Genomic DNA, 24,162 nt, shown 5'->3' with positions numbered 1-24,162 from the left:
CAACACTACAAGAGAAGTAGTACATACATATTAACTTGAAATCGATGAATTTTTAGATTTTAAATGTTGAATGTAGGAATTTGGAACATTACAAAACTGTGGTCTCAAAGCTCATAGTTAATGATGGTCATTTCTAACGTGACAATTCTTCTAGAAGCATTTCCCTTTTTATTTTTTTAATAATTTTTTATAGCACTTCCCTTTCACCACACAAAAAACACACAATTTGGTGAAATGTCACTATTCTTCATTTGACTATTACCGTCCCCTTCAATTTTTATACAAATCTCTTTTCGTCTCGAGATTCGATGTCCGATATTTATATTGAGATTTGATAAATATAGATTTGTATAAAAAAAAATTATGTTAAAAATAAAGCGTGCTTTAATAAATGTAATTCTATAAGTAGGAATGTAGGATTTGAATCCCAAACTTTTAATTAGTGGTGAAATAATACTTATCATTCAATATTTCCACATGTACTATACCTTCTAGAAACATTTTCCCGAACGATTATTAAATTCTAAGTATAGTAAATAATTCATATAACACGACTAAAATTTTGTAGTTATAAATTATATAATGTGTCAACAACAGTTGTGCTCTACCATTACTTCAAATCTTTCTTTTATTTTTTTCCCTTCAACTTGGTTGAAACTGACCATTTTTTTAATTTCTTGAATTAGATAACGTTATGCATCACATTTCTCTATAATAATAAAAATAGATACTCCTACATTTTAAATTTTTGCTGGTCTTTGATTGTTATAGTTGACATGTCTTGCTGAAATCAGTCTATTTATTGTTCTTTTTTGGATTTAAATCATAAAATATGAGCCATTTGATGACTCAAATATATATAACTTGAGCCCACATTTAGATGGGTTTTATATCTATGAGCCCACTTAAGGCAAATGGATGAGGCTTTGGCATTGAATTGTTCAACATATTTGTGTAAAATCCATAATTTAAGAGGCAAGGTTATAGTAAGGATCAAAATAGAGCCCATAGATCACATTATAAATGGATGAAATTCAGCTACATTATATTTGTTTGAAGCTTGTATTGTTAAAAAACTTAAATTGCTTACTCCCTCGATTTCTTTGTCTTACTTTCAATTTTAGTTTGTTAAAAAAAATGTCATTTTTTTCTTTTTGACAATTCTTTAATTTTAACTTTCGACATGACATGCTTAAAACTACAAGATTAAAAGACATTTTGATACATCTATATATCTTTATTTTGAAAGCACAAGATTAAAAAATCTTTTTTTAAAACTTCTAATCAGGTCAAAACCAAATAAATAAATTGAAAAACGATAATTTTATTGGAAAATGCTTGAAAGTTGAAATTGCAAGCAGATGATTCACGTAACCATGATTGCATCTGCCATTATCACATAATTGTGGCATTATTTGCGAAAAAATAATAATGGAGGAGATGATTATTGGTTTAACATCTAATGTAATCATATGTTTCTCTTGATTGAAATGGAGAAATCAATTGTTGGACAACAATTGTTATTCATTTCAATAAATAATATTTCAAATCAAAGTGTCAAATAGACAATCAAATTAAATCGAGTATAAATAAATGAATTAATAGCCTTACATGCTTAATTCTTACTCGATATAAAAGATAATTCCATCTTATACCCCCTATTAGAACATAAATAGCATGTTCGAACTAGTTTGGAATTCTTCTAACTTCTTCGATCATGTTTTGAAGCTAAAAATACTTTGAGAAATTCGTTGATAATTTACTATTTTTAGTGGACTCTCCTTTTGTATTTGTGTTTTGTTTTATAAAATCATTAAAAAATGAAGGAAAAAACAAATATTCTCGGTGGACTTAATTGATTATTTGACAGGAATTTTGATTAGTTAGATTGAATGAACAATATCACAGGGTAATTAAACTTAAATATACACACAATAACAATGAGAAAATCCTACTATACTTCAATAAGACTTAATAAACAATATTTATTATTTCTCAATTATCAAATTTTGGAGTTTTCAACTTAGAAACAAGAAATTAGGATTATCTTAATTTTTCGTGTGTATTAGTTCATGTATTTTTTAAATATGAATAAAAGACTCTTTAATTTTAAATTTTGTGAGTCCATTTTGAACGATCTAGTGAAAGTTTCTCTTTGCCTTTGCATGACCGATGTTACTTTCTTTTTGAGTTTTGGGGATCACAGAATAGAAATTCAAGATTATCCTAACTTTTCATGTGTATTAGTCCATAAATTCTCTAGAATATGACTGACAGAATCCATTTGATCCCAAATTTTATAGGTCAATTTGAAACGACCTAGTGAACTATTCTCATTATTTTTCAATGACCAACGTCACTTATTTTGGAGTTTTCATGCCTCGAAACAAAATCTAAGGACTAACTTCCCGACTTCGTTTAACCTCAATTGTGGTCTGTAGAACCATTCGTGACAACCTAGTGAATGATGTTCATTGTTTTTCAAGGATTGTCGTTGCTTTTATGGAGTTTTTGAGTCACGAAATAAAAAATCAAGATTATCTCAATTTTCGTATATATTAGTCCATAAATTTTCTGAAATATGATTGACCGACTTTGAGCCTAAATTTTGTAGGACCTAGAATTATTCTCATTATTTCGGACTAGTATCCGAGCTGTCGATGACGTGTTTATGTCAAAATCATATCAAAGCTGACGTGTCTACAATGTAACTTATCTTTCATAGTTTGTTTGTTCATTCAAGTGGCTTGATGCATCTATTATTGACACATCATATACAAGTCATCACGATATGAATGGAATTATTAGTCAAAAACAAAGAAAATTTACTTCACAAAATTACATGATAATAATTAAATCGACCCTACATTTGTTGCACCCCGTGATATCTCTTCTTTTTTTTTAAATAATATTTTTGGTGTATTTTATGAGTACGATCTAAAAAGAAAAAATGAAAACAAAATATAATGAAAAAATACTACAAAAACCATATTAAAACATTTTGAAAAAGGAAGAAAGGATAATAATCGAAGTATAAAAAACTACATGCTTAATATTATGACAACTAGAATGGAAGGATAAGATTTAATTACCTAAAAAAATAAATGAATTGAATTATTTTGAAGATATTTCCATTTCATTATGTTGCTTCCTACCATAAAAAAGGAAAAGTATAAGGAAAAAAATTGAGTAATATAAAATAGAAAAAATCCAACATTATTTTTTGTGAAGATCAAGAAATTTTATAATAAAAAATCCAGATTGGATCATACTGAGCAACTAGTCCCCCACCTACGCAATACCTATCAGTCTCATAATAAGTGTCATTTTAATAAAAATTACGTTCATTAAAAATAAATAAAAGATAATACATAATAAATCAATGAAAAATAAATACTATTAAAAAAATTGAAATAAGTGTATAGTTAAAAAAATATACTTACTTATTTTTACTTGAATATACAAAATGACACTTATTTTAAAACGAGATTTGATTCTAACGTAGCCTAAAATATTCTGTATAAAAGGCACAAAATCCGGCTATTATATTAACCTCCCAAGCTTTTCTATTCTCCACTTTTCTCAGCTCCAATTTTTTTATACATTTTTTTCAATTACTATACAAGTTTTGATCTCGTCATTGCTTATTCTTTGTGGGGTTTTTGAGATTTCTTGTTTTTTTTGGTCTTAGAAAGATAAAGATCATATTATTTTTCATTTGGGTGTTTTCTTGTTTGGGTAGTTTTGTTGGTTATAGAAAGAAAAAAGATGACAGTAGGAGCAGGAATTTGTGTAGCTGAAAGGAAGCTTAATGTATTGGGGCAAAGCATTCTAACTGATGTTGATGAAAATATTATTGTTAGTCAGCCAAATGGTGAAGCTTTCACTAATGGGGCATTTCTTGGTGTTAACTCAGACAGAGTTGGTAGTCATAGGGTCTTCCCTATTGGCAAACTACAGTATGTTCTTCTTCTTCTTCATAGTTATTTTCTCTGTCTGGTTTTAATTTTTGAATTTTTGTTTATGAATCTAAGGGTTCTTTGATGATAATGGTATTTTTTGTTTTTCACTTCATTTTAAGGTATCCCCTGTGTTTTATCTAAGTGTTTGAGATTGTTTGGAGTTCTTATGTAAAGATTGCATTTTTGTTGTAAAGATTGTATTTTTTTGTTGTAAAGATTACATTTTTGGTTTTTGGTTCTTTGATTTTCATGTGAGGTTTTACTAGGAAGTTATTTACTTGTTGAATGCTTGATTATGGTTTGTAGAGGATATTGTGTATTAACTTCATTAAAGACTTTCCATGTTCTTTATCTAAGCTAGCGTTTAGACAGATTTTGAAAAAGTATCTTCAAATAGCTGTTTGGCCATGAAATTTGATCTTCAAATGTTTTCTAGTTCCCAAAGCTTGATATTTAACTCACTAAACTTCAAAAAATAAAAACGTTCAAGTCAAATGCATGTGCAAACACAACTTCAAAAAATAAAAATTTCAAGTTTCAACTTTAAAATCTACGGCCAAACGGGAGAAATGTTGAGAATCCTTGGGAGTTTTGAAGTACAATTTGCAATTTTTTGGTTGTAATGATTGTGTTGTGATTTTTTTGGTTTTAACAAGGAAATTATTTATGTGTTTGAATGGTTTGCAGAGGATTGAGATTTATGTGTGGTTTCCGGTTCAAGTTATGGTGGATGACACAGAGAATGGGTACATCTGGCCAAGATATACCATTTGAGACTCAGTTTTTGATTGTGGAAGGAAATGATGGTTCAAATTTTGATCAAGACAACCAGCAAAATTCAGCATTGTATGTTGTTTTCTTGCCTATTCTAGAGGGAGATTTTAGGGCTGTTCTTCAAGGGAATTCAAACGACGAGTTAGAGATATGTCTGGAAAGTGGTATGGATATTACGATCTCCATTGATACATTTTGGATCTTGTCGTATGGTCTTTACCAATTTTCGTGATGCTAATGATGATGGTTGATTGCAGGAGATCCTGCTGTGCAAGATTTCGAGGGAAGCCATTTGGTTTATGTAGCAGCTGGACCAGACCCTTTTGATGTCATTACTAATGCTGTCAAGTATGTTTTAGTCCTTTCTTTCATGGTTTCCATTCTTGAAATTTCCTTATTCAAATGTTCAACTCATTGTCCTCTCATAACTATAGAGTCATCCTATAGATTTCATATGTTGCACCAATTTGATAACCGTACCATAGACATTTTGCCTTTCTGAAATGGTTAAAATACTTTATCAACACAGGACGGTGGAGAGGCAATTACAGACATTTTGTCACCGTGATAGAAAGAAGGTACTTTTTGAATGTCTTCTGATTTCTGCAAGTGCCATTGACATCATAACTTTTGAATATATGTAACTGTGTGTCTTTGTCATGATTCAGATGCCAGACATGTTGAACTGGTTCGGATGGTGCACGTGGGATGCTTTCTATACAACCGTTTCTTCAGAGGGAGTGAAGCAAGGACTAGAGAGGTAATCAACTTCAATTTTTAGATACTGATTAACATTCTAAATTCCTGCATTGCATAGGGTGCTGAAACTTTTACGTCTTTTGCAGTTTGGAGAAAGGAGGTATTCCCCCAAAGTTTGTACTCATTGATGATGGATGGCAATCAGTGAGTATGGATCCCAATGGCATCGAATCCATTGCTGATAACCATGCAAAGTGAGTAGATGGAAAACAAGTAATATCATCATCATTGTTTAGCAACCCCTTAAAACGTTCTGATCGTTCTTTGGTCGTTTTCAGCTTTGCAAACAGGCTAACTCATATCAAAGAGAACCATAAGTTTCAGAAAAATGGAAAGGAAGGTCATAGGGTTAACGATCCTGCAATGGGACTTCGACATGTTGTTACCAATATCAAAGACCAACACAATTTGAAGTATGTGTACATGTGGCATGCACTTGCTGGTTACTGGGGTGGTGTGAGACCCGGGGTCCCTGGGATGGAACACTACGAATCCAAGTTATCTTTCCCAGTTTCATCTCCCGGGACTGAGTCACAGGAACCTGATGATGCTTTGAGCAGCTTGATAAAGAACGGTCTTGGTCTAGTGAACCCTGAGAAAGTTTTATACTTCTATAATGAACTGCACTCATACCTTGCTTCTGCGGGTATAGATGGGGTTAAAGTAGATGTTCAGAACATCCTTGAAACACTTGGAGCTGGTCATGGTGGAAGAGTAAAACTCGCAAGAAAGTATCATCAAGCATTAGAGGCATCTATTGCTCGAAATTTTCCTGATAATGGAATTATTTCATGCATGAGCCATAGTAATGATAGTTTGTTCAGGTAATTTTTTCTTGCTCACCCTCTCTTTCTTGCTTGTAATTGTTATAAGCTGAATTAGTTCTAAGAAACCGATAATTATTGTGATGAGATACTAGATACTCGTACCATATTCTGATTCATTTTACTTCTCTTTCGTTGTGTAGTGCAAAGCGTTCAGCTGTTATAAGAGCATCAGATGATTTCTGGCCACGAGACCCTGCATCACACACAATTCACATAGCATCAGTGGCGTACAACACCATTTTCCTTGGTGAATTCATGCAGCCTGATTGGGATATGTTTCATGTGAGTTGATGATATGAATCTCAATTTCTTAGTATACTTCCCAACTTATCAAAAAAAGGTTTAACTCACTAAAATGCTTGTAATATGTTAGAGTGTGCATCCCATGGCTGAATACCACGGAGCAGCACGAGCAGTTGGAGGCTGTGCTATTTATGTCAGGTACTGCTTATATATACCTTAAAAACAGCTAGTTATCTGGTTTATGATCCAATTTTCGTTAATATTTTCTCATCGCTGCCTATTTGCAATGTAGTGACAAGCCTGGACAGCACGACTTTAATCTTCTAAAGAAGCTTGTACTTCCAGATGGTTCCATATTACGCGCCAAACTTCCAGGAAGGCCAACTAGAGACTGCTTGTTTTCTGATCCAGCAAGAGACGGGATAAGGTAATTGCTTGATCAGATACATTTTCAACTGTGATGTATTTTGTAAAAAATGTACATTAATCTCACTTATGTATATGCAGTCTTTTGAAGATTTGGAATCTCAACGATTTCAACGGAGTAATCGGTGTATTCAACTGTCAAGGTGCTGGATGGTGTAAGGTTGGCAAGAAGAATCTAATCCACGATTGTCAACCAGGGACGATAACTGGGATTGTTCGCGCTATTGATGTCAATTACTTACCAAGGATTGCTCATGATGGATGGACTGGCGATGCCATTCTGTATTCTCATCTTCATAGTAAGCTGTTTTAATCACTTCTATTACCCCTATTCTGCATTTTGCTGACCTGATTGTAACCAATGCAGGGGAATTGATCAATCTTCCTAAAAATGCTTCGATTCCAATCACTCTAAACGCGAGAGAATATGAAGTCTTTACAGTTGTTCCAATCAATGAAATGTCTACAGGATCAAGATTTGCTCCGATTGGTCTTGTGAATATGTTCAATTCAGGAGGAGCAATCAAAGAGCTGAAGTATGAAACAGAGGGAAAATGTGGATTAGTTTCCATGAAGGTTCGCGGATGTGGAATGTTTGGTGCTTATTCATCTGGGAAGCCTAAACGAATACAAGTTGACAATGAAGAAGTACATTTTGATTACGACGAATCCTCTGGATTAATCACCATTAATATTAGAGTTCCTGATGAAGAATTATACCTTTGGGATGTAAAAGTTGAAATGTGAAAAGTGCAAGATGATCATAAATGGATGAATTGAAGACTTGTGAACTAAGTCTCTCTTTTCCAGTTACTCAGAGTTTTTAACTTTAGAGAGCAGTGTCTGATTATTATTTAAATTTTGTTACATCATAAGGTAACATGGCGAAAACTCTCATTTTATATGATAACTGATTTTGGTCTGATCATATTGTTACCTTAATATATTTTTTTAGTTTAATCGTTATTTATTAGTACTTAACAATCATATTTTATCTTCTTTTTTTTTATAGTAATTCTATCCTATGCTCTATTTTTTGGTAGATTTACTATTTATATGTGATCCAAATATAATCAGATAACATATATTGCACTGGATAAACAATGAAAGTATGCTCTATAATGCCACGATAACTTCAAAAAAAAATCGACTCTGTTTGCGATGCACCACGTATAGAAAAGTATCAGACACGTGCCCTGTTTTCATAAATCGTCCAAATATGGAACATAATATATGATCAGATAATCATTATACAAGTGTTGAGAAAAAAATATTATGGCTGAAAACAGGGAAATGATGGCGGTGAATCCGACCCGAAAGACGAAGATTTGGGCAACAATAGCTGGAATTGCAATTGAAGCCCCAATTTTGGGGTTAATGGGTTTTAGTTTACTTAGTTCAATTATACTTTTGGTAGTAACTTCTCCGTTGCTAGTTATATTTAGTCCTCTGTTAATTGGTGCTGCTGCGGTGTTTGGAGTTGCTATGGCGGGATTTGGGGTGGCCGGAGTTACGGCAGGTTTAGGATTGTCGTCGTTTGTTTTGGGGTATAGGTCGGTAATTAAAGGTAGAATTACGGGCGGAGAGTATGGCGGCGGTGCTGATGATGCGCCGGTTATTGTGGATAAAATGATTCAACCAGCGGAGACGGAGGAGGAGGAGCATGACACTGAAGTGGCAGGTATTTTGAAGCATATTTTAATTTGATGGTTCCATAATTATATTCGTGTAGCTACGATAGAAGCTTAGTAGGTAGTTAAGCTGTCTCCCTTTTTGGTGGGATAGGCTTGGTGCTAGTTTGGTGCATTGTATACTTGTAGTATCATTTTTCTCGTAGTTGCCTATGGTCCTCGTTTATTGTGTTGCATTATTTGGTTATTCTTCCTTCACAAACAAGAAGATAAGGGAATGTACGGTCTTTGTACACTTAAATCTTTTTAGACCCCGCATATGGGGTGGTTGTATATGCTAGTTTTTTTTATCCCAACTTGGTACTTGGGTGAGGTTTTAGTAAATTTTCACATATATATGCTAAACCGTTTCAATTTCAATTCATATGATAAAGAAAGTAGTTGGGTAACGCCAATATGCTGAGCGCTGGCTCGAAATAAAGTCATGGTCGAACATGATGCTTGGTTCCAAGCATTTAATCCCCAATAAGTAAATATTAGAGCCAAGGTGTGGCAGGTCTTGATCCTAACAACATCAACACTTTTGAAACTTTTTAGTCATAAAGTATTAACATTGATGGGACAGTCAAAACTGTTGAAACTTATGATCTTATATTTTCCCCTGCAGGTACTGAGGATAGAACAGAGGCTATTAAGCAGCAGCAGCAGCCGCAACAGGGCAGCACTAGTTCAGAGCCAGTTCATGTAGATAGAATAGTTGAGTTATTTGAGTCTTTAAAGGAACATCCACATGATCAAAATGAAACAGCTACTATTGTCCACGTAGTTACTGTAGAGGTTGATGATGATGATGATGAGTTGGAGGAGAATCAACACAACAAAGATATGGCCACTTCTGGTGACTATTTGCAGCAAAATGTGCCAAGACAGATCCCACAAGAGACTTAATTAAGAACATATATGTATGTATGTTCAGAAGTGGCTAGTTTATAAACTTTGTTTTTTACTGAGTTGCAGCTTATGATAGATGTTCTTTTGTCTTTCATTTCTTAGTTGTTTTAGCACTGTACATTTACTTTTTGGTGAATGTGTTAGTCATTTTACTTCCTACTTCTTTAGGTTTCTACTGTATGTACATATTTGGTGCTGTTTTTTAAACATGTTTTTAGTGCAAGGATTTTGTTTGGTCTATACATCTATGACTATGAGCAGGCGTTCACAGAGATGACTTTCGAGTTGCATTCGAACTCGTGATTTATAAGTCATACAAAGACAATTTAGCTTCAAGTTTCTTTTTAAACCTATTTTATATTATTTGAAAAAAAATCCCCAGAATATAGCTAAACATTTTTAGATACAAGCACAGAGTATTATCCATGAGTTTATAATTTTTCAATTTGGAAACAAAATCTGAACTTTCTTGTTTGGACTAAATTGGTAATGTCTTGTCATTTTAAATGAATATTTTAATTATAAGTAACATTACACATTAAAAAGGGTAAAAGTTGTCGGATAGTTAAAAAAAAAAAAAAGTTCCCAATGATTGAAAAAGTTGATGAGACTGATGGTTGGCTGGATTTTTCTGAAGTGGCAGCTTCCAAAAACTTTAATAGGAGTAGCAATTTCAACTCTGCCACGTGAAGCTTATCTAGGTAGTTTTTGTTTAAGATCGAAATTTGATTAAATTTGGATTCGCGCTAGGAAGTTTCATTAAAGATAAAATGTCCTCTGATAAAGGTAATTTCGTATTTTAAAGGACTTGAATTTGAGACTTTTTATAACATAGTACTTATCACTTCACCACGGATAGCTCGTCTAAGAGTTCCTCGTAGGTTTCTTTATAAATAATTACTTTGATTCATCGTTGATTTTCAACAGTATCTTTTTGTAGTATTCTCAAAAATTAGACAAGACTATTTGGACCATATATAAAAGGAAGTTTAAAGATTAATGTTCCAATTATAATAGTTTCAGTAACTATCACCAAATGTTGCCGTATCATAAAATATGATACTCTTGATGAGAAAATTTAGATTTGCGTTCTAAAAATGAAAATAAATCTAATAAGTAACGTTTCTCTTTTAATAGGTATTATGTTGATAAAAAACTAAATTTGATAAGTCTTATACGACACAAACATATTAGTGTGACCTAACTTAAAATCTTAAAAATAAAACAATTCGTTGCCTTATGTGGAGCGAATTCAAAATAAGTGAACCTAATTGTAGACATAAACTAAAAAAGGAAAAAAATTGCATATCCTCATGAAATGTTACTTCAATTTCAAAAAATTCCGAAACATAATTACATTTTGTATCAAATATACATGTGCTAATACAATTCTTTAGCGCGATCATGCCTGATAGCCTCTTCATACAACACTTTTGATAACCCGCGTCATATAATTTTTTCACTACACTTTCATATTGCTTGTGATATAACTCTTTAGCATGTACAATTATACCTCCAATACAATTCTTCCACCTGATACAACAATTATAACTATGTTTGGCTAAAATACATAAATTGTAATTATAGCTATTTGTCAAATTTTCTCATAAATCATGAGATAAATAAGCTCACCTATTGTCAAAATCATGACCTAAGTAGGCTCACCTATAGTTGGAAGTTTTAAATAGGTGACGTGCAGAGAAAAAGTTGTATAGATATTAATTGCTCATATTAAAATGCCATAGTTGACTAGTTGTACAGGCAAAGAACCAATTGAAAAACAACAACAGGACCCATTATTATTCATTATATTCTTATATATTGTACGAGGAATACATAAACAGAAAAAAAAAAAATCATGGCTGGTGGAATAGAACATAATCCAGAGACCCCATTACTGCCGGCAACATTTTCTGGCTCTTCTGATTCAAATGGTATCTTGATTTTTCTTAAAAATTCTATCTTGATGACCTTTTTGTAGTAAATGGTATCTTGATTTTTCTTAAAAATTCTGTCTTGATGACTTTGTATAGCAAAATGTTGTGTTGATTTTGTTAAAGATTCTATCTTTTTTAATAGGGGTAGTAAATGGTGTCTTTGATTTTTGTTAAAAATTCCATCTTTATGACTTGGTGTAGCAAAATGGTATCTTGATTTTTGCTCAAACTTCTGTCTTTCTGACTTGGTGTATTTGGCTTGATTTCTTTTTGAATAAGTGTAGTAAATGATGTCTTTATTTTTTTTTCAAAATTCCATCTTTATGTTTGCTCAGATGGTAAGCACAAAAATTTCTTCCTCTATTCCATATTAACTAGGTTTTAGTTCAAAATTAATGTTTGAATTTTTTTCCATATTTGTCCTTTCCTTTAATAAAGTTTGATTATTTCTAGGAGATAAATTGAACTACTTGCAAAGTTATATTTATGATTTCACAAAGTACAATGGTGGAAAATATGGTTTAAATTATGTCGTTGAATGTTTTTCTTAATAAGTCTGCATTGCCGGACAAATTCAGTTAATATGGAATAGAGGGAGTATGACTTGGTGTAGCAAAATGGTATCTTGATTTTTGTTAAAAGTTGCATCTTGATGACTTTATGTAGCAAAATGTTGTCTTGATTTTTTTAAAGATTCTATCTTTTTGAATAGATGTAGTAAATGGTGCCTTGATTTTTGATTAAAATTCCATCTTTATTACTTGGTGTAGCAAAATAATATCTTGATTTTGCCTCAAACTTCTGTCTTTCTGACTTGGTGTAGCGAAATGTCGTCTTGATTTTGTTAAAGATTCTATCTTTTTGAATAGGTGTAGTAAATGGGGTCTTGATTTTGTTAAAGATACTATCTTTATGACTTGGGGTTGTTAGTTTGCTAGTACTAATTTGGGTTTTGGTTCATTTTTTTTAGTTGTATACTCAGATATTGAGAAAAAGGGTACAATATGGACTGCAGCGGCACATATTATAACAGGGGTTATAGGGGCAGGGGTACTATCACTTTCATGGAGTATAGCACAATTAGGATGGATAGCTGGTCCATTGGCTATTCTATTCTTTGCAGTAGTGATGCTATTTGCAACTACCATACTTTGTGATTGCTATAAGTCTCCAGATTCTGTGCTTGGCCCTACCACAAATCACTCTTTATTGGAAGCTGCAGGATTTTACTTTAGTAAGTTACTCTTCACTGTATATCTTTTACCTTCTTATTATTGTCTTGTAGTGTTCAGGCCTAGTGGCAGAGCCAGCTAGGGCCGAGGAGGTTCATCTGTACCCCTTCAGCGGAAATTACACTGTTTATACTTTATACATGGTTAACATTATTTTTATGTATATACATGTTTTGGAATCATTTGGTGAAAATCCTGGCTCCGCCACTAAATCGGGCTAATTTATCCACCTCGGCTATTTGATCGGTACCTGCTACCTACCACTATTACATATGTTGGATAACTCTATCACCAAGATTTAGGCAGAAGAGAGAAATCACTCTGTTGGGATTTGATTTACCTTCTTATAAAACTTTGTTGTTATCATCTTTGTCATCAATTATTTTGCATATGAAAGTTGGATGACTTTAGGAGAGAAGGCTGAACAGTTTATGTGTAGCTATTGTGACTGAGAGTTTGCATCCCTGGAAATAGATAGGAAAAATAAAAAAAAGTCTACTAAGAAGAACAGAAAATATAAATATAATCATGTTACTGTGAACTCATGTGGCTTTAAGAAATTGATAGTTACTGTATCACAATTGAAACAATGTAAAGATTGTGGAATATTTGACATACTCTAAATTTTTGTTGACCTTATTGTGACATTACAAGTTTTCATGAAGGCTTGACAGTCTAGTGGTCCCATGGTCTAGTGATCAGAACATTGGATTCTGAATCCAGTAACCCGAGTTCAAATCTCGGTGGGGACCTTTAGTTTTGGGTCAATCGGAAACGACCTCTACCCCAGAAAGGTATGAGTAAGGTCTGCCTACATCCTACCCTCCCTAGACCCCACTAGTGGGATTACACTGAGTGTGTTGTTGGTGTTACTTGGCAGTCCGAGTCACATCGACCGAATTTGTGATTTTCCATTGATTTTAATATTTTTTTTTCATACTAGAATCCAAAAAACCCAAACATTGATTTGAACCTAAGTTTGGCTTGACCTGTTAGGCCTTGAAAAAGACATGCACATGGAGTGTGTGAATGTAAATATGTTATGTACAGATCTGGCCATACTGACAAGATCCAAAATGGGTAAAAGTTATTGGACTCTATGTTTAAATAGTCACCCCCCTTTTGAAATGTCTATCTCATTGGTAGGTTCAATTTGGACTGTTGCTTTTATAATTATATGGCAAGAAGATATATTTTCTTCAAAATTTGTATCTATTTGCAGTTAAAGGGTAGAATTACAGCAAAAGAGCTACAACCAAACATTTCTTTATAGTGGAAGTTCCATCATTGTTGACTAAATTTGTGGCTAACTCCAACAAAGACATTCTTTCCCTCTATCCTTTTCATTAATATGATGACTTATGAGAACTTAGCACTACTACATGGTACTATTTAGTATATAGTGCTGTTGTTGTGAAGGGAGGAGTATTAGAAAATTACGTCTTTGAACGTTTTTACTAATAGGTGAAGGCTTTATACAGCTCATGTTTTATGTAGTATCTATTAAGCCACCTGCATATTTTCAAAGAGTTGCTTTGAGGTTTTTAGTTTCCGTTGTCTAAGAATATATCGAACGGAGATGGAAGCTCAACGTTCTCTAGAACAAGAGAAAACTTCAGGCAAAGAGGATGAAGATACAATTAGAACAGGTAAGCTTAAAGTTGTCTCAAAATTTTCTACAGGGCCTGAGTTTTAACATTGACTAGGATTAAATCTAAGAAACAATAGTCGATATGTATTTTCCTGCCAGGAACTTTGTGGACTGCAGTTGCGCACATAATTTCAGCTGTAATCGGAGCTGGTGTTCTCTCTCTAGCCTGGTGCACAGCACAATTAGGATGGATTGCAGGGCCAATCACCATGCTTTGTTTTGCAGTTGTTACATACATATCTGCATCTCTCATATGTGATTGTTACAGGTCACCTGATCCCATAACAGGAACGCGAAATCCCTCTTACATTGATGCCGTTAGAGTTAATCTTGGTAGATTGTTCCATCCTATAACATAGAATTATCTTAGAAACTCTTTTAGAATTTTCTCATATGAGGATTCCTCTTTTACATTATATTGGGGGGAGGGGATTAGACGCGTCTTTTATGTATTTTGACTTATACTCGTTCAGGCAAGAAATGGACGTGGTTGTGTGGTTTGCTTCAGTATGTGAGCTTCTATGGGACTGGTATTGCTTATGTAATTACAAGTGCAACAAGTATGAGGTTAGTTAGCTATATACATACATATACAGTTCAGATTTTTACCTCTCTGAATTCGTGAGTGTCTCGATAGCAATAGCCACGACATTTTTCTTTGCTCATTTGGTCGGGTTATCCGATAACATTATATCCATTATAGTGATGCCTAGCCTTCAAGAGACAGTGTATGCAATTCAAGCTGAATGAGATATGCTTCTGTTAAGTTATTAATCCGACCGACAATTTTTGCAGAGAAATTCAGAGATCAAATTGTTACCACAAAGGAGGAGAAGAAGCTGTTTGCCAGACTGGGACAAACAACTTCATGCTGATTTTTGGCATTATTCAGATAGTAACGTCGCAGATACCAAATTTTCATAACATGGCGTGGTTGTCCGTTGTTGCTGCGTTAATGTCATTTTGCTACTCTTTCATCGGATTGGGCCTTGGATTTTCTAAAGTGATTGGTAAAGCCTTGACTGTTCTTTTTCTCATTCTGTTTCTTGTTTTTTCATCTCGATTTCCAAAAATATATTGAAGAATCTTGTGTATTTTTATCTTAGTTCCAATCATGGAGAAAGCATTTTCTTTGCTCATTTCCCCATTGATGTTGGGTCTGCAGAAAATAGGGGTATCAAGGGAAGCATTGTGGGAGTACCAACAAGGAGTGCTGCTCAGAAGATTTGGTTAGTTTTCCAGGCACTCGGAGACATTGCTTTTGCCTATCCTTATTCGATTATTCTCCTCGAGATACAGGTATTATGTAATGATATTCCACAAACTATACAAGTTTTAACTTCTGGCATTTCTTAATATATCATAGTGAGATATAAATAGATCCAGCTCTTAGAATTTGTCCTGATACTAGATCATTGCATATTGATTTATATAGTAGACCTCGACTTGTTTGGAACCGAGTCATAATTTTCAAGATTAATTCGGAGCATAAATATCAACTTAGCTAATGTTTCTGAAACCAAACAAGACATAATACTAACACTCTGAGTTGGAATAGTTACACTAAAAGTATCACAGAAGACGCTGATGTTTCTCCTTATATTAAAGCTGTTCTTTTTTATGGAGTGAAGGATACACTAAAATCGCCTCCACCAGAAAACCAGACCATGAAGAAGGCGTCAATAAGCGCAATAGTTATCACCACTTTCTTCTATCTATGCTGTAGTTGCTTTGGATATGCAGCCTTTGGGAACGACACACCAGGGAACCTCTTGACAGGTTTCTACGAGCCGTTTTGGCTTGTTGATTTTGCCAATGCCTGCATAGTCCTTCATCTGGTTGGAGGGTATCAGGTAGTACTTAAATTCAAGTCTTTTCCTTCCACCCTTTACTTGGTTTATGAAAATTCTAACCTTAACACGAACAAAATGCTCGTTTTCTCTTAGGTATACAGCCAGCCAGTATTCGCATTTGTTGAAAAATGGGCTACTCAGAAGTACCCTGAGAGCAGATTCATAAATAAATTCTACGCCATCAAACTCCAGGTGTTGCCAGCTCTCCAGTTGAACCTCTTCCGGTTATGTTTTCGAACTCTATATGTTATATCTACAACCGCAATAGCAATGGCATTTCCATATTTCAACCAGGTATTAGGAATCTTAGGAGCATTGAACTTTTGGCCTATGACCATATATTTTCCAGTGGAAATGTACATTGTGCAAAGAAAAATTGGAGCTTGGACAAGAAAATGGATACTTCTTGAAGGTTTCAGTATGGTTTGCTTGATTGTATCTTTACTGGGCTTGATTGGATCAATTGAGGGAATAGTTAGTGCTAAATTAGCTTAAATTGTAAGATCTTACTATTGAATAGTAGCTAGTAAGATTTATAAGCCAAAAGACGCTGTATTCATCCCATTCTTCAAATGGAATTTACAAATCTCATTTAGTAACTTAAAGTACATAAGTCTTTGTTTTTTAATATGCTTTATTTGAACTGAGAGTATATTAGAAACAACTTCTCTACCATAAAGGTAGGAGTAAGTCTACGTTAAACACCATCCTCTCTGGACTTCATTTGATTTTTTTTATGTTTTTAGGTAAAGTATGTTCAAACAACTATATATTACTTGCAAAAACTATAATCAAATACAAGTCGAGTTTCAAAATTTTCAAATAAAGCAAAAATATTTATAATAACATATAGTAGCTCGTATATGTGATCTATTGTATGACATTATATGATTATTTATTTTGAGATATTACTCTTTTAAAACATATTTGATTGTATGTTTTAGGTAAATTAGTCAAGTTTAGTGATTTTGCTAGCTTCTAAAAATTGAGGGTATAAATCATAATTAGAAAAAATAAATATAAAATTCTAAATATTGTTACTTCAACGCTAAAAATTCCAAACAAAGAAGAATATTTAATTTTCATGATCATTTAGTAATTCATTTTTTTGACGTTTCAAAGATGTTGAAAGGCACCAATGTTTTCTATCATACAAAAAGTTGTGGTCCTTCCTTTTCAATTTAGAAAAATATCCTACTCCACTATAGGTTAGATAGAAATACGAATATTAAATAATTTCAAAATAAATAAATATGTGTCAATTTCTTTGAAATATTAAAAAGGAGTAATCGCATTTTTGTCCCCTCAATCATTAGTAAATTCCAAGTTTGATCCTTATAATACATCATAAACATATTTAGTCTTTCAAAATATGCACCTTTAGTCTCATGGCTAGTAAATATTTACAAAATTATAACAACCATTTAATTGTTCATGTATTGTACTAAGCTTATAACGTTACTTCGTATGCTACGGTAACAAAATTCTAAATATAATCTCAATATAACATACTTTCTTCCAATATAAGAGGACTAAACATAAACATTTTAGTTAATTACTCCCTCCATTTCATTTTATTTGCTTTGTTTTTATTTTTAATTCATTTTAAAAAAAAAACTATTTTTTTCCTGATAATTCTTTAATTCTAACTTTCTACGTGATATGTTTAAGACCATGGGATTAAAAGATTTTTGATATATTTTACTTAATTTATTTTTAAAACCATATGACTTAAAAATTGTCTTTTACTTGCCTAAACTCTATATCACGTCAAAATCAATAAACAAATTAAAACAGAAAGAATTTTGAACTAAAAAATAGTATTATCTCTATTTAAACAGTAGTAGTATCAGACAATTTTTTGTAGAAAGAACTTTCCATTAAATTTGGAATATTCAGAAATAGACTCAGATAGCTGGGGGCTATGGGGTTGGATGAAGAAAGTGACTCTCAAATGCCATTTTTGGACCCAAATTATGTTTCTTCTTCTTCTTCTTCTTCCCACTCATCTAAGCTTGCCCTCAAAAGAACAGGTAACAAAAGTTCCCTTTTTTTACATCTTCTGTTCTTCAATTTATTACATGGTATTTTTCCCAATATATTACAAGGTCAATTTTATTTTTTTTGGGTATCATACTTCACTTTTTCCTTTTTTCTTGAAACCCCTTTATCTCCATTTTACCATTTAAACTTCATTTTACAAAAAAGTTTGAATCTTGACAATAACAAATTGGGTCCATAGTGAACCCATCTCAAGAATCTTGATTTAACTTGTCCTCTGCAGTTATTGCTGTCCTATCTCTGTTTATTGAAGGAGATTTGTCTTAAGCTTAATTGGATGGTTGTTGTATTGTATTTTACTATATTGTTTTGGACTTTTGGTGAACACATGTTTGAATAGATTGTATCGTTTTTTCGTAGTTTCATATTACTGTGCACCAGCAATATGAAGTATAAGCTTAAGGTAAAGTAAAGTTAAGTAAGAGCAAGTTGAAGAAAAAAAAGGCAACGAGGGGATCACACCAAATCGATCCTTACATAAGATGAAACTTTTCGTCTTTACATAACAATGAATTTGACAATACAAAGCAGTAGAGTAAAATTTAAGTAACAATCAAAACAAATAATGTATTTAAAGCAACAGTAGATAAACCATCCAAACAAGCTGTAAAAAGGGTAATCATTTTGATCTTTTCTTGTGTTTTCTAACAAAATAGATAATTTACTAGTATTAGTTTCTAATAGTTTCTTTCAATAATTGAAACCTGTACAAGCAGATGATACTCACAGAAGCTAATATGTGTACTAACCGTGAGAATTCAGGAAATGAATGGACAGCTTTGGCACATATAATTACAGCAGTAATTGGTTCTGGTGTTCTATCACTAGCATGGAGCATGGCACAGCTAGGTTGGATTGCTGGTCCATTGACTATGCTCGTATTTGCTTGTGTCTCTCTTACTTCTGTATTTCTTCTCTGCAATTGCTATAAGTCTCCTGATCCAGAAATTGGCCCTGATAGGAATGGCTGTTATCTTGATGCTGTACAGAAGATTTTAGGTGAGAATTTCAGGCTAAGAAGAAATTAGAAAAAATCCTATGTCCTGCACTTTTTCAGTTCAGATGAACCATTTATTTACTTCTCGTTTTCCTTACTTTTCGTGGAAATAAATTATAAACATGTCGTTCTTCCAGGAGTCTATATATAGATTTTAAGGACATGGTGGCCTAACCATTGTAAAACTTCTCTTGATTGGAGGACCAACTGAATAGTTTATGGGATGCCAAAATTAACTGTCCTTATGTAGAACTTGGCTTGGCAGCAAGTTTCTTCTTACCTTACGGAACTCAAGTGGGCTGATATATACTTGGGCTTACACAGCAAATTCTTTTTTTCTGGCATCTCAGGAAAAAGAAATGCCTGGTTTTGTGGAATCGCTGTTCGTATAAATTTCATCAAGGTTGCAATTATATATACGATTACATCCGCCTCCAGTATGCAGTATGTCATTGATCTTTGCTCTACTAGTATTGTTTATGTCTCCTTTCGACAATTTCTGCATATACATTTCCTTTATGTGCTTTGTTGCTTATCATACTGAACTTTTGTTTGGGTTTTCCTAGATTACATGGTTGCATTTCCATACTATCAGACAACTTAATTTTTGGATGATTTCTTTATGAACTCTCGCCGAATTCATGCTTCAGACCTATTATCTTCTCTAAAGTCCAGTGGCAAGAGTATGCAGATTTTCTTCTCAATTGTGTTAAGGGTGTGCAAAACCAATATACACTCATAATAGCTAACAATTAACATTTAACCTTTGTACACCACATAATATTTCGGCAAAAGGTGTGCACCGGACCATCCTTCGTCTAAGGTGGTGAGCCCATGCTCTAAACTAGTGAGGTTTTCATTTTACACTATCTTCTGAGATTTTCCTTTAACCATTAACAATTACAATATAAACTTATTAAGGATTCTTAAGGGTTCAAGAATTATCGAACAATACGGTCTGAACCTTACGAATCTAGCTATAAGTAGAGATGTGTATTCATGTAATCATTCTAATCAGATAACTAGAGGGGGATAAGGAAAGTATATATCATAATTAGTGAAATTAGGATAGGTGTTCCATTATCGAGGAGATAAAAGTTCCATAACCAATGGGATTTGTAATATATTTAAATAGGACACACATTACTTAGTATAATTATAAAGTTGATATTGCTATCATGTATTCTTAAAATTAAACTTACACTCGATATCTATTATTGGATTAAGGAAACGTGTCCCTAAATGATATTAGGAGTCTCATATAACCAATGAAATAAAGGATCATAGTAAATAAGGCTATGTTGCATAGCACATATGCATAAGAGCACGTGCATTCTCAAATTATCTATTTGGAGGTTTTTTTTCTAAAGCTGATATTAATAATGCATCCTCTAAATGCTTTCAGAGCTATCCAGAAATCAAACTGCTATCATGATCAAGGTCACAAGGCTACCTGTGGATATGAAAGTACTAGGTATATGGTAATATTTGGATTAATCCAAGTTATAGTGTCTCAAATTCCTGATTTTCCGAATATGAAGTGGCTCTCCGTAGTTGCTGCTGTCATGTCCTTCACATATGCAATTATTGGATCAGCACTTGGCTTAGCCAAAGTAATAGGTAGGTTACCTTTTTGCATGCCTTTATAGTCCCAAAATCTTCATAATAACAAGCATGTGCAAGCCTAGCATCTCAGGTAATATAGATGATCAAACTTGCCATTATCTTAAAATTCCATTCTGGAATCTTGATATGCAGAAAATGGAGAAATCAAAGGCAGCATTACAGGACTGCCAAGTTCTACAGCTGCTGAGAAAGTGTGGTTGGTTGCTCAAGCACTCGGGAACATTGCCTTTGCCTTTCCATTCTCTCTTATATTTTTGGAGGTTCAGGTGCTGCAATTTGGCTTTCTACATTAAATAATTTTCTTAATCAGCATTAAGCAGCACTAAGCAATTAATGAAAACTTCCAAAAAGATGTAGGACACATTAAAGGCACCTCCTCCAGAAAAGATCACCATGAAGAAGGTCTCAATAATGGCATCCTGTGTTACAACTTTTTTCTACCTTTGCTGTGGAGGATTTGGTTATGCAGCCTTTGGTAATTCCACACCAGGGAACCTCTTGACAGGATTCGGTTTCTATGAACCATATTGGCTTGTAGACTTTGCTAATGCATGTGTTATTCTTCATCTTGTTGGTGGATATCAGGTACGTTTACTCAAGTGTTCTGTCAAAGTCTTAACATTGTAGCCCCATGTTTTTATTCTTATACAACTTTTACACCTTCACCTCCTAACTTGTTCGGAACTAAGGCGTAGTTGTCATTGTTATAGCTTCTATGCTTTCACAATCTTTTTAACAGAATAACTCTTCCTTGTTAGTGGATATCTTTACTTTTGACATCTTCTTCTTCTAAACTTAAAGTGTCCCACATTGGTTGAGGGAATGGGTTGTTGTCTCCTTGTATGATCTCAGAAATATCCTTACCTCATGAGCTAGGTTTTGTTCTTGAGTTAGACCGCAAGTCCTTTTTCTTTACAAAGCAAATCCATTCTTCTTGTTGTGTTTCACAATATTGAGCCCCTAAGTCTCCTTCTATCATTTTGACAATTCTCATCTCACTAGCTAGCTTTTTTTTTCAGTTACGCCCATGGGCAAGCTAAGGGGACGCAGGGGGTTCAACTGAATCGCATAGTAGATGTTGAATCACCTTGATTTCTTTGTCTTTACTTCTTTATATTTTGGATTCCCTTAGTGAAAATTCTAGCTCCATCATTGGTTGCCTAAGTTATATTTTCTTTACAAAACTACAAATTACTTTCTTGTAGTTGATCTTTTTCTGTATTGACTTGAATATGCTTTACAGGTTTTCAGCCAGCCAATATTTGCAGAAGTTGAGAGATGGTTTGCCAGAAAATTTCCAGATAGCAAGTTCGTTCACAAGAATCACACTCTGAAACCTCTATCAATGCTGTCATTTAGTTTGAATTTTATGAGATTATTCTTCCGAACAGCGTATGTTGCAATAATGACTGGGATTGCTGTATTGTTCCCTTACTTTAACCAGGTCGTAGGGGTGTCCGGAGCAATAACATTTTGGCCTATCGTCGTTTATTTCCCTGCAGAGATGTACTTGACTCAGAAAAGAATTGAAAGTTGGAAAAGCAAAGCTATCGCGTTTCGCGTCTTTACAATGGTATGTCTGGTTGTGATATTGTACGCATTTGTTGGGTCTATTAGAGGAGTGATTGTTGCTAGGTTCGGGTAAAAATGCTTCTTCACATCCCTTCTAGAGCCAAGGGTGTGTCGGAAATAGCCTCTCTACCTTTCAAGGTAGGGATAAGGTTTGCATTCACGCTATCCTCTCCGAACCCCACTTGTGAGATTATACTAGATATGTTATTTACAGATGAATTCTTAATAGTTTTAAAATGCTGATTATGTAAACAATGCTTTACATTTTCAACAACCAAATTTATATTATGAAGTGTACACTACATCCCTTCGCTGTATACCCCTCTAGGCTTGATAAAATCAGCACAGCTTGCTGCTGATCAATCAAGCTCCTCCATTGATGGAACTTGAACTCACATGAGAAAAGAGAGAAGAAGAATTGCATGAAATTTGTATTTTCATTTAATGTGAATTAAGAGAGTAACTACTACATGTGATTCTATATATAAAAATACAGAAATTAAAGCTAGCTAACAAACTATAACAAAAATTGACTTCCCTGTAACTGACTCTAACTAACAGTGAACAGTACTAACTAACTTTGGGACTAGCTAACAGTAATAACTAACTTATATTCTCATCGCCCCCCTCAAGTTGGAGGTAAGTGAGTTTATAGACAACTTGTTTAACATCGTAGTATGCTTAATTCCAGTCAGAGCCTTTGTAAAAATAGTACCGGATACATCGCAAGACAATATGTATAGTGATTTTACATTTCTACACAAAATAGTAACAAGAAGTTCCAGAAAGAGAAGCAATCATTATAAATAAAGAATTAGAATTGAAATAATCCTTTCTAATTTGAAAAAATCTATAAATGATAAAAATCTTACAAACAAACAATTGAAGATGGAAAAAGAAGGAATTTTACCATATGAGTACGTAGATATGGTAGTAGAAGAATTCAAGATAACAAATTTGTATTTGGTAGTGATATATATTGATTTAGCTACAACTCTTTATATTCTTTAATTTAATATTAAAAGGAGGAAAACTTGATTCATGTACTTATTTAATATTCTAGAATTCCTAATTGACTCTTGATCTTCTACATTCTCTTCCTAATAAATAACTTACAATTCAAAAAATAATTAAAATAATATTATTTAATTAATTAGATGTTTAATTTAGTCTAGGGGTAAAATGGTAATCCAATTTTTCATCTTTGAAACTTCCCACTTATAATAATAAAATAATAATAATAATACTAGTTTTTGAAAACGTGTGTTGCACGTTTATTCCAAACAATAATGTATTAATCTCATATTTTTCACGCAATCAACAAATTTTAAAAAGTTCAGAAATTGATATTGTAGAACATAAAAAAATTTGTTATAAAGAAATAAGAGATTCTTACCAAACAAATATAGTTAATCATTGAACTTATCACATATAATTATAGTTATACACTATATGTTGTCCTATATTTATGATTTATATGATGCCACCAAAATTGAGAGAAGGAAAAAATGGCACATAAACACAACTAAATATGGTAATACACAGATGAAGATTGAATCAAATAAAAGAAAAGATTTTGAAATTAATAATTAAATACTACCATTTCTTATGATTTATAAGATATTGTCCAATGCTTAATTTATAGTTTGCAAGTCCAATT

At 33.1% G+C, this 24,162-nt stretch overlaps 5 protein-coding genes across 8 annotated transcripts; all 5 read left to right on the top strand.

The window, feature by feature from the left end:
* Positions 1 to 3,560: 3,560 nt before the first annotated feature.
* Positions 3,561 to 7,786, top strand: LOC102598709 (probable galactinol--sucrose galactosyltransferase 1). The gene is made up of 12 exons (XM_006346032.2): positions 3,561 to 3,959; positions 4,650 to 4,900; positions 4,994 to 5,084; positions 5,266 to 5,314; positions 5,405 to 5,496; positions 5,582 to 5,689; positions 5,774 to 6,319; positions 6,463 to 6,604; positions 6,696 to 6,763; positions 6,858 to 6,992; positions 7,073 to 7,290; positions 7,359 to 7,786. Exons 1-12 carry the CDS (start codon positions 3,769 to 3,771, stop codon positions 7,736 to 7,738), a joined length of 2,271 nt encoding a protein of 756 aa, XP_006346094.1. The 5' UTR covers positions 3,561 to 3,768; the 3' UTR covers positions 7,739 to 7,786.
* A 356-nt stretch (positions 7,787 to 8,142) lies between these two features.
* Positions 8,143 to 9,811, top strand: LOC102598369 (uncharacterized). The gene is made up of 2 exons (XM_006346031.2): positions 8,143 to 8,672; positions 9,290 to 9,811. Exons 1-2 carry the CDS (start codon positions 8,267 to 8,269, stop codon positions 9,568 to 9,570), a joined length of 687 nt encoding a protein of 228 aa, XP_006346093.1. The 5' UTR covers positions 8,143 to 8,266; the 3' UTR covers positions 9,571 to 9,811.
* A 1,600-nt stretch (positions 9,812 to 11,411) lies between these two features.
* Positions 11,412 to 13,245, top strand: LOC102591540 (amino acid permease 5-like). Its single transcript, XM_006346180.2, has 2 exons — positions 11,412 to 11,507; positions 12,481 to 13,245. The coding sequence occupies exons 1-2, from the start codon at positions 11,432 to 11,434 to the stop codon at positions 12,822 to 12,824; spliced, it is 420 nt and encodes a 139-aa protein (XP_006346242.1). The 5' UTR covers positions 11,412 to 11,431; the 3' UTR covers positions 12,825 to 13,245.
* A 654-nt stretch (positions 13,246 to 13,899) lies between these two features.
* Positions 13,900 to 16,851, top strand: LOC102598043 (probable amino acid permease 7). The gene is made up of 7 exons (XM_006346030.2): positions 13,900 to 14,391; positions 14,493 to 14,726; positions 14,867 to 14,960; positions 15,189 to 15,403; positions 15,559 to 15,692; positions 16,025 to 16,246; positions 16,340 to 16,851. Exons 1-7 carry the CDS (start codon positions 14,322 to 14,324, stop codon positions 16,739 to 16,741), a joined length of 1,371 nt encoding a protein of 456 aa, XP_006346092.1. The 5' UTR covers positions 13,900 to 14,321; the 3' UTR covers positions 16,742 to 16,851.
* Positions 16,852 to 18,104: 1,253 nt separating this feature from the next.
* On the top strand, positions 18,105 to 22,806 carry LOC102597724 (probable amino acid permease 7). Of its 4 annotated transcripts, XM_015308151.1 has the most exons (8): positions 18,396 to 18,922; positions 19,070 to 19,156; positions 19,269 to 19,306; positions 19,655 to 19,748; positions 20,710 to 20,924; positions 21,063 to 21,196; positions 21,288 to 21,515; positions 22,174 to 22,806. In XM_015308151.1, exons 2-8 carry the CDS (start codon positions 19,077 to 19,079, stop codon positions 22,573 to 22,575), a joined length of 1,191 nt encoding a protein of 396 aa, XP_015163637.1. In that variant the 5' UTR covers positions 18,396 to 18,922; positions 19,070 to 19,076; the 3' UTR covers positions 22,576 to 22,806. The 4 variants fall into 4 exon arrangements, with proteins under 4 accessions (XP_015163634.1, XP_015163637.1, XP_015163635.1 ...); XM_015308148.1 differs by lacking the exon at positions 18,396 to 18,922 and adding an exon at positions 18,105 to 18,279 and having other exon boundaries at positions 19,070 to 19,306; XM_015308149.1 differs by having other exon boundaries at positions 19,070 to 19,306.
* Positions 22,807 to 24,162: the final 1,356 nt, after the last annotated feature.

Source organism: Solanum tuberosum, unplaced genomic scaffold, assembly GCF_000226075.1.
Source record: "Solanum tuberosum cultivar DM 1-3 516 R44 unplaced genomic scaffold, SolTub_3.0 scf00076, whole genome shotgun sequence".
Lineage (NCBI taxonomy): Eukaryota > Viridiplantae > Streptophyta > Magnoliopsida > Solanales > Solanaceae > Solanum > Solanum tuberosum.
Note: the sequence above shows the minus strand (reverse complement) of the source record. Positions and strands in the feature narration are given on the sequence as shown.

What these genes read in the sequence shown, in the direction of transcription:
- LOC102598709 (XM_006346032.2), top strand. Translation starts at nt 3,769, where the DNA reads ATGACAGTAGGAGCAGGAATTTGTGTAGCTGAAAGGAAGCTTAATGTA. An exon ending in AGAGATATGTCTGGAAAGTG is followed by an intron (nt 4,901 to 4,993) that starts GTATGGATATTA and finishes GGTTGATTGCAG; the next exon opens with GAGATCCTGCTGTGCAAGAT. An exon ending in GTCATTACTAATGCTGTCAA is followed by an intron (nt 5,085 to 5,265) that starts GTATGTTTTAGT and finishes TTATCAACACAG; the next exon opens with GACGGTGGAGAGGCAATTAC.
- LOC102598369 (XM_006346031.2), top strand. Translation starts at nt 8,267, where the DNA reads ATGGCTGAAAACAGGGAAATGATGGCGGTGAATCCGACCCGAAAGACG. An exon ending in GCATGACACTGAAGTGGCAG is followed by an intron (nt 8,673 to 9,289) that starts GTATTTTGAAGC and finishes TTTCCCCTGCAG; the next exon opens with GTACTGAGGATAGAACAGAG.
- LOC102591540 (XM_006346180.2), top strand. Translation starts at nt 11,432, where the DNA reads ATGGCTGGTGGAATAGAACATAATCCAGAGACCCCATTACTGCCGGCA. An exon ending in TGGCTCTTCTGATTCAAATG is followed by an intron (nt 11,508 to 12,480) that starts GTATCTTGATTT and finishes CATTTTTTTTAG; the next exon opens with TTGTATACTCAGATATTGAG.
- LOC102598043 (XM_006346030.2), top strand. Translation starts at nt 14,322, where the DNA reads ATGGAAGCTCAACGTTCTCTAGAACAAGAGAAAACTTCAGGCAAAGAG. An exon ending in ACAAGTGCAACAAGTATGAG is followed by an intron (nt 14,961 to 15,188) that starts GTTAGTTAGCTA and finishes CAATTTTTGCAG; the next exon opens with AGAAATTCAGAGATCAAATT. An exon ending in ATCTGGTTGGAGGGTATCAG is followed by an intron (nt 16,247 to 16,339) that starts GTAGTACTTAAA and finishes GTTTTCTCTTAG; the next exon opens with GTATACAGCCAGCCAGTATT.
- LOC102597724 (XM_015308148.1), top strand. Translation starts at nt 18,171, where the DNA reads ATGGGGTTGGATGAAGAAAGTGACTCTCAAATGCCATTTTTGGACCCA. An exon ending in TGCTGTACAGAAGATTTTAG is followed by an intron (nt 19,307 to 19,654) that starts GTGAGAATTTCA and finishes CTGGCATCTCAG; the next exon opens with GAAAAAGAAATGCCTGGTTT. An exon ending in ATCTTGTTGGTGGATATCAG is followed by an intron (nt 21,516 to 22,173) that starts GTACGTTTACTC and finishes TATGCTTTACAG; the next exon opens with GTTTTCAGCCAGCCAATATT.